The sequence below is a fragment of the Daucus carota genome, chromosome 2 (genome assembly GCF_001625215.2).
Source record: "Daucus carota subsp. sativus chromosome 2, DH1 v3.0, whole genome shotgun sequence".
Classification (NCBI taxonomy): domain Eukaryota; kingdom Viridiplantae; phylum Streptophyta; class Magnoliopsida; order Apiales; family Apiaceae; genus Daucus; species Daucus carota.
In genome coordinates, this window is record NC_030382.2 from 48,199,697 (window position 1) to 48,212,657 (window position 12,961).

The 12,961-nt window shown below is 32.3% G+C and overlaps 2 protein-coding genes across 2 annotated transcripts; one reads left to right on the plus strand and one right to left on the minus strand.

Moving 5' to 3' along the window:
- Positions 1–589: 589 nt before the first annotated feature.
- LOC108207992 (zinc finger protein GIS3) lies at positions 590–1,556 on the minus strand. Its single transcript, XM_017378457.2, has one exon. It carries the CDS (start codon positions 1,435–1,437, stop codon positions 757–759), a length of 681 nt encoding a protein of 226 aa, XP_017233946.1. The 5' UTR covers positions 1,438–1,556; the 3' UTR covers positions 590–756.
- Positions 1,557–11,086: 9,530 nt separating this feature from the next.
- Positions 11,087–12,519, plus strand: LOC135150549 (glycine-rich RNA-binding protein 1-like). Its single transcript, XM_064086916.1, has 2 exons — positions 11,087–11,109; positions 12,264–12,519. Exons 1-2 carry the CDS (start codon positions 11,087–11,089, stop codon positions 12,517–12,519), a joined length of 279 nt encoding a protein of 92 aa, XP_063942986.1.
- The last annotated feature ends 442 nt before the right edge of the window (positions 12,520–12,961 follow it).

The window sequence follows — 12,961 nt, forward strand, 5'->3', positions numbered from 1 at the left end:
CCAACATTATATTAAAATAGAAAAAGTTATCTAACACCGGATTAAAGTTACAATCATTTACCTTAAATACGAAACTGAAAAGCCATTATAATGTTTACTAATCACAACTGGCGACAAGTTGCATTCTAGCTAGATTCTAGGCTAGCTAGTTTCATTCACCACTTCGTGTTAAAATATAAGACATGGTGGTAAGTCCATATATATAAAATAACTCTGAAAATTCCCTCATCCAACCATCACTAAAAATTACTCTTCCCTAGCTGGTAGCACAAACCTAGTTATATTCATCATCTTGAGTAGATTTCCACTACTAAAAACAAAAATTAAATGATTAAAAAACGGTAATCCACTTATTCACTTACTAATCTCCTTGAAAGTAGCCGAAATTTTAGTTTAATTAGGAAAGATGTAGAGGATTTGACTTTAACCATTATATACAAACTTGCTTTGGTTCAGTTTCGATCTCATCACTAAGTTAAGATGAAATGGTTGAGTCAACAAACACAAATCACTAAGCTATTATTTAACTTGTGATGTTCTGAAGTAATTAGAGTTAAAATTTAGTAATGTGAGTTATTGGAGATTTAACTTAAAAAAATAAATTAAATAAAAATGATGAAAATGTACAGAGATGATCCGAGTAAGTGAGAAATAAACATCAGCTTCCCACCAGCTGAAACTAAGAGAGCGACAAGCCACAAAGCCGACTACTACAAATTTCAGATTTTTGGAACTAAAAGCACGGCTAGATCCTAGTCATGGCGCGGCTGGAGCCAAGCTCAAATGCAAATCCAAGCCGAAAGCATCGTCGAAGCTGGGCCCACCGTCTCCTCTAGAAAACCTACTCAACGAAGGCCCATCATGATGGGCTCGCCCTTGCTGAGGCCCGACACTGGTCAATGTAGACTCCGCTACACCGCCAGCGTACGATAACGTCCCTGCACCTCTCCCGACAGACGATGACGTGGACGTGGAAGGGAAAACACTCCCATGCGAAACCTGAAAAGGCTGTGCGGCGCGTGGCACGTACATCCACGACGGCGGTGCGGCAGCCGAGGGCAAAATCATCGGCATCGACGGGGCTAGCAGGTGAGGAGGCGGCGCAAAAGCGGACACCATAGGGTTTCTCATGTACGAAACGGCGGCGTTTCGAGAAGCTTGCATTTGAGCTCGCTTTAACTGCTGCCTCTCTTTTTTGTGAGCGTTTTGATGGCCACCTAGCGCTTGTGAGTTCGCGAATTCACGACAGCAGTACTGACACTCGTATTTCCGGCCATCGGTGGGAGGAACCCCGCCGGAGTCCGACGAACCGGACGGCGTCTTGGTGGAGTCCACCTCTTCATCTTCTTCCGTGACGTTGAAACCAAAGAGTTTTATACGTCCATTAGCAGCTGTGTTGTTATTGTTTACTTGTGTTTGAAACTGTAGTTCCTCCATATATTCTGTGTGAATAATATATATGAAGAGTGAACAAGTTTTGATGCAGATGAGAGAATGAAAGGAGGAATATATATATAGGAGGTAAAGTTGAAGTCGAGACTTAAAAAGAGATGTTGAACGAGTGGGGGTATTTATACAAGTAGGAAAAGGGGTTTCGACTTTGTGGCAATATTATTTTAAACATTCTCTCCCAGAGAGATAGCGAGAGAGAGAGATAGCGAGAGAGATGGTTTCGGACATCCCAAGGAGAAGTAGAAGAAAGGTAGTTAACAAGTCATAAGTGTGTAAATGGAACACGACCCAAGAACAGGGGTCTCCTGCCCTGCCCTAATGGATTGCGCATCAATGAATCCCATGATCCATCTACGTACGTGCTTATATTACTAAACTATGTTTGTGTCTAACTATCTAACTCTATTTTTAAGACAGGAGGCTCGGGACCAATAATAAAATATACTAGGACTCCACTAATATAGAAAGACTATTTGGCAGCAGCTAGTCCTTTAGGTGGTCTTATAGGGTACTTGAATAGTTAAATCTAAGTAGAGAAGTGTCATCTCATTTGCTTGCTTTTTTGTTTTATTGCTTGTACTCGCTCTACTAATTGTTTATCATGAGTTTGTTTGAAGAATATACAAGAATGTGATGCATGTGAATATTGTATGTATGTGCTATGTAGGGTTCTCAACCAGGAGCTTATACATGTTAAATTTGTCCGAACAATGTTCTTCAGCCCTTGGAATATTCTACCTCACTTCCGTAATGCATTTGAAATTTAGTTTTATAGATATAAATTAATAGATCACACTTCCGTAATAAGACAAAATGCGCTGTGTTGCTAGCTAGATCCATCACTTATAAGTAAATTTACTGGAATGGATGAGATAAAGGAAAATTTGAAATTGACCGTGTGGCTAGGTGTATAGCGTGGTGGCTTCACCAGATTAGTTCATTCAAATGACAACTTAATGTCTAATTGCGGTGTCTTAGTTTTATTTCACGAGCTTAATTAACACCCTAATTAATATTTCAAAGTAATTCATCATGTACGTCCACTACATACAATTATATATAGGCCCGGGGGTACTTGTTGCAACTGTCGGAAAATAGATACTAACATATGGTCCAATTACAAGTCGACAAGAGTTGTAATAATATAATATCTACCACTAGTATGAAGATTATGTTAACTCGGTTATAGTGTATGAAGTTGTAACTTGTGCATATTTTGAATTCTGAGATGGAAGTAGGCAAAGGGGGAGGCTAGAACATAAAACAAATATTATTTGGAGATAGTGTAGGCTTATGGAACGAGCCCCAATGATCACAAGTTTTAAGCTTGATTCGTGAAGCCCATCTCTCTGTTCACTGCTTCTCCTGCACTTGCCATGAGATGTTAGCAGACCACCGCGCTGCTGCAAAATGTTTCTTAAATAAATCTCTCTCTCACACTCTCTCTTTCTCTCCTTGTATATACAAGTTCTTCTATAATGATGAATCTCTGAGACTCTGACTTCTTGCTTATTGGTTTCTATCTCAGGAGCCGACAATTCCAGCACCGGGCCAATTAATTATTCGCGTTTCTGAAAATGATACCAAAGTATATTGAAATGCATAAACATAAACGTCTCTCTTCGTGGACGAGTCTCCATCATATAAGCCTTTCTTTATTTCCAAGGACATGCACCCTTGTAGCTTGATGCGCCACAGGAAGCCTCAAATGAGCATTATGTTATATTTGAACATTTTTTTGGATGGAAGAGTGGATCGGACGTCATCGGGATAATTAATATTTTCGTGTTTATATTAAATTGTGAGAATATTGGTCGAACGTGCGTGAGACTTCCGTCAAAACAAAGATATGATTGAGAATCAGTCCAACTAAAATTTTAAGGTGTTAGAGAAAGATCTAAATGAAACTTATATTTACACTATGTGAACCCTTTTTGGCCAAACCAATTTTATTTCTATTTCAAATCATTAAATCAGTTCTAGAAATAAAAGTTCTACTGAAATTCGAACACTGATCTGACTAAGTTGATGCTATATAGATGTTCTAGAGTCTTGTATATATAATTATAAAGGTATTAATTACATGCACATAAAATTAACTAATTAACTAAGTCCTGTATAATTAACAACAATCACTACCAATTAACTGGATAACTTGTCAGTGTGAAAATGATTGTCCTAAAATTGATTGTTTTAATTTTCTAAATGATAAAGTAATCAAACCAGCGGTATGATCAACAACAAAAGTGAGAGGGCGTTTAACGTCTAGAGAGATGTAGCTAGATTTATCACTTTCAAACATGCGTGTTTCATTTGATTTATTCTTCTCAAGTATGCAATTAATTATTGTTCATCTCCTAGCCGAACCAAAAAAATAAAATCTCATACTGGTAATATTATCCGACTATACAAGCAATCTGACCCTCCATAAATATTGGACGGATCCTAACGATTATATTAGTTGTGATATTATTTGTACGTTGATATATAAATTAGCAAAACAGCTGTAACACAAAATTCTGTTCAGGTGTTGCAAGTTAGAAAAAGACCACAGCATGCATTATATTAGGGCCACCATTACGTGTTGATGATGAATCAATGTCTGGGATGTTTGCGTGATTGACGTTGATCAAGTACTTAGTAAAATCAATATAATAATTATGTGAGAATCACAAATAGCTCAACATTTTTATATGGTTTCAGTCCATGGCAAGCGATCTTAAGAAATCTTACTAACTACTCCAACTTACTTGTGAACAAAACTAGTATTACTTTGTGGGTAGTTTGCTTACCGTTTATATTATGTCAAAAACTAAGTCCTCTCGTATCATCAAGCAAGTCAAGAATTTAAATTTGAAGGGTTATGATTATTTTATTGAATGGAGTATAACATTTGATTTAATTAAAGAATGCATGAGATTACGTTTAAATCTATCCATATCAGAAGCTCTTCCCAAGTCTTCATAGCAACTTCAGATATGCCCCACTATGTCTCCTCTTTCTTGTGTTCCTTCGTTTCTTTGATGGACGCAGCTAACTAGCATATAGAGTTTCTCACTTTCTCACCCTAAGTCAAAAAATATAGGGGTTGTTTGGTAGCTTAAAATTAGTGTTTTTTGTTTAAAATAAAAAAGCGGAGTAAAAGTTAGAAACAAGTTAAAACTTATAAGTGATTAAAGTGTTTGGGGAATAAGCAGAAAACAAAAGCAGCATTCCTAACTTTTTATAAGTGCTTCTTGATTTTTTACACAAACGGTACACATAAGTGCTTCTAACTTATAAACCAGAAGCCCGGCTATATCTTATATTTTCTATTAATAAATAAATTAATTCGGCTATCGTAAGGGAGAAAGTTGCCAAAAATACTCTCTCCCTTAATATCAATTTTTGATCTTTCAATGCACATTAATATAATTTGATTCTTTCAAAAAATTTAGATTTTTTATTCAAAAAATTATGATAAGAAGTATATGCTGAACATATCGTTCATAACAATAAAATTACGTTAATAATAATAAGGGTAAATAAGACTAAAAGAATATATTTTTAAGAATAGAGGACATGTCTTTTAATTTATAATTAAAATAAAATGAAACAAGTTGCTAAGTATAAAAATCATAGTTACTAGTGGCCGTATATTACATACAATATTGATATATATACTGTGACAATGTTACTTATTCCAAATCATTTTCTTTTCAAAAAAAAAATTGAAATGGGTGATGTTTTAATATGAGATGATTGATTATATTGGGAGGTTGATGTAATTTTCTATTTAATAACAGAATATTTAACAAAAAATATTGTTAAATTTGTGGGAAGGGGGGTTTTGTCTAACCATTTTCCATATAATAAACCGGCTGGAGTTGCACTGGGCTTATAAAAAGCTAAAAGTAAATTTCTTGTTGTGCTCTAGTTGAACTTAAATTGTTGTTTGAATATATTTCAGCAGCAGCAGGAGTATTTTAATTGGTCTTATATTATAATAAGCACGATTGAACAACATAATCACAGTATGATGATGATGAATGTTGTGTGGCGAAAGTCTAATTGGTTTTGGCACAAGGTAGAGTTGCTTTAGGAAGAAAATTAATAATCGTGGCTGATGGGAAGAAAAGTCAACAAAATCTAATCCTCATGATTATATATAATTTGGCAATTTCTTCTCAACTAGCTCTTAGATTAGCATGTGATGTATCATAAGAGATGGGATAGATTTAGGCAGCCATTCATGCATCATATATGCATGATCTTACGTGAACCAAACTAATTTATTAGTACTACTTATTTGGATGTGTAGGCCTGATCCTAATTACTTATTTTCAGAGTTAGCTTGGACTCTTAGCCATCCTATAGTAAACGAGTAAATAATGGTTTTGATCAGGTCGACTAACCTGCATAGTTTAAGTTCCTATAGTAAAATTCCTCAAACATAAAAAATGTTTTTGAAATATTGATCTCTTGATGTACATAATTATCATTAACACCAGGTCGGGTTCGGCCACGATCATTTCATCAAGGGGCTCGATCAAAGGCATAGCGGCTAGATCAAGAAGCGACACTGTCCAACTAGTTTAAGTTAGTTGTTAATTACAGCTGCTTGTGTGCAGACTTTAACCCAATAATTTTAAGTGACTTTTAACTTAATTTGAAATATCTGATTGTATTATAAATTAGAAATTTATTAGAATTGGAAAAGGTTGTTCAAAATTTAAAAGTAATGTGGAATGACTTTTTCGGCGACTTATTTTATTCCTTATAATTCTAGGTAAAGGAACTTAATATCATCACTGAACTGGATATATATTTATCCGATTTATTTATATACTAGTTGATAACCCGTGCCAAGCACGGGTTTCAATAAAATTTTAAAATTTTTTATTTATTGGAAGAATAATGTCTTTTTTAGTTACATTATCATATTTTTATTATACTTATTTAAATTATTATTTTTAAATGATATTTAAATTATTGTTATTTAATATAAGACTTTCGATATATTAAAATTTGATCCTAGTTTAAATTTATTTCATAACAATATGGGTCTCTGTTCTATGGAGTCCACAAAATAAGAATATTGGCGTCCAAAATTATTTAAAAATAATCTACTCGTTTCAATTTTAATTTTTTTAGTCTACAATATATTTGTAAACATCACTATGTTTACAAATATATTTATTTTAGTAAAATCGCTATGTTGTTTGATGATTTTTAAATTGTGAAAATAATATTTAAGATCAACACATATAAGTTCGTTTACAGCGTCTTTAATCTCGAATAAAATTCAAATTTTTAAGTCGTAATTGTTATATTCAATTAATAGGCAAACATTATATATAATTATATTTGGAGTTTTTGTAGATCTAAACAGTTGTAGTAGTTGTTTGATTAACTGATATTGTAGTTTGACAAAATTAATTAACTTTCCAAAAGTAATTTGATATCAAATAATTTGACGTATGTCCAGAATTTTGGTTCTTTTATTATATGTTGCAATATGGATAATGACTTCATTTTCTTTCAGTTTTTATTTGTCAAGTCAGTGTTACCACCGCCTTATTCGTCTTTATCGCAATCTTCTGGAAAACACTGAATGATAACAATTATTATTATTAAAAAAAATATGACCAGGTTTATTGGTACTTTGGTATCAATATTGAATCTTGTTTATTTTAATTCTGAAATATGATAGAAATTTTATAGATTTGTTTTGTAAATTAAATTGTATGAGTATTAAAAATTAAAACGAATATTTGACGTATGTATAGAGTTTCGGTTCTTTTATTATATGTTGAGATATGGACAATGACTTCATTTTTTTTTAGTTTCCATTTGTCAAGTCAGTGTTACCACCGCCTTATTCCATTATTCATCTTTATTGTACTTTTCTGAAAAACACTAAATGATAATTATTAAAAAATATATGATCAAGTTTTTTGGTACTTTGGTATCAATATTGAATCTTATTTATTTTAATTTTGGAATATGATAGAAGTTTTATAAATTTATTTCGTAAATTAAATTGTACGAGTTTTAAAAATTAAAACGAATAATTTCGTTGACATTATTATTCTATTGATAGGATATTATATTAATATCAATTTGAATTCCTTATTTATTTGAACTCTGAAGCATGATAAAAATCTATAGAGTTGTTCAGTATATTAAATTATTTGAGTTTTAAAAAATTAAAGCAAATAATTGTTGGTAATATATATTTATTAGTGAGATAATTGTTATAATACAAAATCCTTTCAAATATAGAAGTTCTTTGATAATAGTAATAATTGTTAAATAAAAAATAATATGATGATAGCCAAATTTTGATATGAATTTTATAGAACTGTTTCATAAGTTAAATTGTTAGCGATTTAACTGTGCGGATAGGATAAATGTTATATTACAAAATTCTAAACACCATGGAAGTCTTTTTATAGCAGGATAATAATCTTAACCAAAATTGAAATTTTTAATAATAAAATCCGAATATAGAATTCTTTTCATAATTGTATAATAATAATTATAAAAACCTAAAAATGTATAATAATAAGTATAAAATCCTAACATTATGAAAATCTTTTCATAATTCTATAATGGTTATTGTTATTAAATAAAAAAATTTATATAACATTGTCCTAATCAATATTGAAGTTTTTAATAATAAAATTCTAATCAATACAGAAGTCTTTCACTGTCCTAATGAATATTGAGGTCTTTAATAATAAAATTTTATTCAATATAGAAGTCTTTTGATAATAATATAATAATGACTATAAAATCCTAATCAATATGAAAGGTGACCGAATTTTGGTACCTTAGTACAGATGTTCCACCGAAACATGGTTTCGCTTATTAATAAAGGGTATTGATTACATTTTTATTATTCATAATTAATCTATATTACATTTATGTCTTCTTTGATGCCATCTTTATATTATACTATACTTGATGCCGGGACTGGGAGTTCTTAAGATGACAACCTGTTTATTCCTATTTTATATTGTGTAAGAATCTGTTGGCAATATATTTGATTTGATTATATTATGAGTTCATTTTTTGAAAATATATGTCCGGGCCTAAAATAAAATTAGCTAGATAACTTTATGCAAGGACGTCAGAGTATTATTTAGAAAGAAACCGACTCATTTTAAGTTTTTCGCCGTCCAATTTTTATTTGACAAAAAAGTTTAATCGTGTGATGAAAATTGTCTCCACCCTCCCTGATGATTACAAAGTTATTTCAGGTAGATTAATAAACTGTAAACAACTTGGTATCTTTTTAGCCGATTTTATAATCCTTCCATACTCTATTATTACTCTACATGTATATGTCCTTTTCTCTTGGGAAACATGAAACAACCAAAACCAAACTAGTTGGCGTTTATATAATAAAACATGCTAGCTGGGAAGTGGCATACTGCATGCACATTGCTGTCTGGCTAGGCCGAAAGCTATATATACTAGTTAAAACTGTGCATATATTACACATAAAACATCGTTCTGTCGTAAAGCACATGGTCATCCCACTGATGAAGGGAAACATGTGCAGCTGCAATTCTGCATCCATTAGGTATCTAACTGTGCGAGATATTTTTACTTAAATATGAAGTAAAAGTGAGAAGTAAATAAGTTAATAAACTGTTTCGAAAAGAAGTAATAGCTCTCAGAGAAAAACTAGTAATCTCAATTTCCTAAAAGTGCTTTTACTTATTTACACAAACGAGTCAAGAAAAACAGAAGCCGGAAGCTGCTTTTGCTTCTACAAACCAAACAGCCCAATGTAGTTCCTGAGTGTCGCAGGGGCCATGAGTGCTGCTTAATTTGTGCCTAAGCTCTCACAAGTAACAAGTAAACTACCTGATTATCTTTCCCCTTTTTTATTGCTAAAGTAAATTATGAAGATTAAATATTATAAGGAGCCACAAGTTAGCCAGCTAGCTGATAGAGATTAGAGATAAAAAAATGTCTTAATCCAACTTTCCCAAACATGTTCATCGACTACCAAGTGTCTATAAACAATAGAAACAGAGGGTGAGTAATGGTTTCCACCATGCATTACCCTAGTTAATTTATCAATTAACTCACCTTTCAAGAGACAATAATCATGCTTTGCATTTGTTTAATATTTGATTAGATGATGCCCATAATATCATTTTAAGATCTTCCAAATCCTAGGCAAGGCCCACCAAGTTGTGGTTATCGAGGACAATTCAACCAATGAAACAAAAACTTAACTACATGATCATCCTTTCGTAATACGACTCTCCATTAACTTTCTAATCATCTTTTGTATTTAATTTCTTTCTTTTGGAAGGATCTCAAGGAGAATAATATAAAGAAACCCATAAATGTATATGCACTAGTTCAAGTTGAAATCCCCTTTTTTGAGAAATGTTCATTTTAAGTGTATTTAAAATTCCAAACAATGTGGGTATGACTCAAATAAGTCCCTCCATGTATTTCAAGTGACACAACCAAACCTACTCCTACTACTTTAAATATTACAAAGTTTGTATTTGGTGGAGTTAGCTTTAGGTCATGTGAATTAGATTTGAACTCTTTCTCTATCCTCCCTAGATTCATGTATAAACCTATTATATTATTAACACAATATTCTAATCATCCATGACTTGAATCTTAATTACTCTATAGAATGTCTAGATGGAATACTCCCTCCGTCTCTTAATACTTTTCCTGTTTGCCTTCGACACGTTTGCCAACACATATTTTTAATCATTAATATCTTTAATTTTGTATTAATATTAAATATAAAAATTTCACCATATTAAAGTACTCATAAATACGAATCTAACAAGATCACTCATGGCTATATTTGGTTCTATAAATCATGTGTAAATTAATAATTTGTCTCATGTTATGAACAGTGCCGACATCCCATATGGGAAAAGAATAAAGAGACAGAGGGAGTATTAAACTAGTGCATGTCTCTTTTGGTAGCATTACAGAAACATGTTAATGAATGCTGATTAGGTTCTGATCAGTTAATTAAGTGAGCCGCAGTAATAGTAATCCCGTGATTTGAGATTACTCCATCATAGTGACTTGGTCAATGGATAGGACAAATTCGGTGTGCAATTTTTTAACCACTTTCATTCACTAGTATAATCTATAGGAGTAATAAAACAAAGAAGTCTAGTCTTAAGCGGCTACATAAACACCACATAACATATGTATAGAGATGCACTCTCGCCAGACATCCGCACATGAGTAGCTAGGTTTAAAATTCTTATGCTTGAATGCTTAATTAGTTGAATACCCAGCTAGCTGCACTGGTTATACGATAGAGTCTAGCACACCACTAATTAACAGCCAAATGCATTATAAATTAATTAATGACGAGACTCCAGGCCTAGAAAACTTGTCCGTTGTCCCCCAGTTCAGTACAAGTCAAAACCGGAAATTGAAGGACTAATCAGCTAGATAATTAATGTTATATACTCCCTCATCTTTTATAGAGCTTAATAGGTACTCTCTCTGTCCCCCTTATTTTTTTAAATTACTCATAATATATTTTTTAAACTTTTTTTGAATAAAAGTTTGATATTTAAACTTTTATTCAAAAAAAAAAAATTCAAAAAAAAATTATGAAACTATGTTTTATAAGAGCCTCAAAATGCGTACAAACAGTGTACGATTGTACGTAAACTACCACGGGGACGGAGCGAGTAGTATTTTAAAACTATGATATATAATTTAATATATTATATTAAATAATTTTTATTTTAGAATAAAAATTTTATATTTAAATTTTTGTTAGAAATAGAAAAATTTAAAATAAATTGTAAAATTATAAATAAAGACATGAATGAAAGACAATAAATATTAGTTTAATACATATATATATACACACACATACACATGAGTACATCAATCATCTCTTAATAATAATGTGTACACTTGTAGTTGTGGATCCATCATCCATTTGTTCCTTGAATATACTTCATGCTTTCTTAAAAACCGGGTCTCCAAGCAGATAACCTAAGTTGGCGCTCTCTTATTTATTTGTTTAAGCTAGTTTCACAAGTTTTATTAGTGTTCAGATGCATGTCAGTATTATATTGCTTTGCTAAAAAAAATATGCATGTCAAACGTCAATATCTTCTCCTTGGATTAAGGTGATTTTCGGCGATTGAATTATGCGTTTTCTTGCTGACTCGGCCAAGGTAGTTTACATATATATATATATATATATATATATATATATATATATATATATATATATATATATATATATATATATATGCTCATGATCAAATAGAAACCACTCTTAAAATAAAAACTAAAAACCACTATTTACACTCTTGTAATTACTAAATACACTCAACCAAAACAAATCTAAAACCAATAAAACACACCCCTCCCAGGCCACCCAAATCTGCCCCGATCAAATCTTATCCACGCAAAAAACATTGACTCACCTCACCGCCATCATCTGCAGTACCAGCTTTGTCTCTCCCTCTCCCCGTCATCACTATCCCTTCTCTCTCTCTCTCTCTCCACCATCACCAACTCTGTCTTCTCTCCGCCATCACCACCTTCGTCCTTCCCCTTCCCTCTCCCTGATCATTTTTCCGATGATCTCTCTCCCTTAATCTCGTGAACGACTAGATTCTATCATATATTTTAGTGTTAAAGTGTTGATATACTCGTTATTATATTTACAAAAACTGATGATTTATGCGTACAATTTAGTGATATACGCTTCAGAAATTAGTGATATTCTCTTTAGAATTTAGTGATGTGTGTTGTAAAACTTAGTGAAAACTCCCAGAAATTGGGGAAATCTGCAGATATGTTTTTGTATTTGATTCTGGTGGTGGTGGCAGTGGTGGAGATGGTGGAGGTGGCGGTGGATATGAAGGTGAGGACGACGGAGGTGGAGGTGACGGAACTGGAGGTGGTGGAGGAAGAGAAGATGAAGAAGGAGAAGGTGGAGGTGGGTTGGATTTGTTGGTTATAGATACGGTGGAGGCGGACATGGAGAGGCGGCGGACATGGAGGGGCAGTGGACATGGATGGGGTGGCGGCATGAAGTTAAGGAAGTGAATGTGGAGGCAGGTTGGGTTGGAGGAGAAAGTGGGGTTGCAGGAGAATTTAGTGATATTCTCCTTAGAGTTTAGTGATAATCCAGTTGGGTTTTTAGTTTTTAGGATAAGGAGGTTTCTAGTGGAGTATGACTATATATATATATATATATATATATATATATATATATATATATATATATATATATATATATGAGGGTCTGATGGCACGTGATTGAGGTTGTATTTACAATAAACTATATTATTCTATAGTGATTAATAAATTACAGTATGTGAAAACTTGTCACAAATTTAGTACATGTTCATTATGATTTTAATTTATGATATCATTTGTTCAATTTTAGCTCCAGATGTATACAGTTGGAGATGTAGTACAATTAAATCTCGTCACTTTGAGTCGAAGAAATTTATCAAAAAATATATTTTATATTAAAACAAAAGAA

Excerpts from the sequence above, each read along its gene's own strand:
- LOC135150549 (XM_064086916.1), top strand. The coding sequence starts at position 11,087 with ATGCGTACAAACAGTGTACGATT. Across the intron at positions 11,110-12,263 it reads CGTACAAACAGTGTACGATT|ATATGTTTTTGTATTTGATT; the intron begins GTACGTAAACTA and ends GGAAATCTGCAG.
- LOC108207992 (XM_017378457.2), bottom strand. The coding sequence starts at position 1,437 with ATGGAGGAACTACAGTTTCAAACACAAGTAAACAATAACAACACAGCT.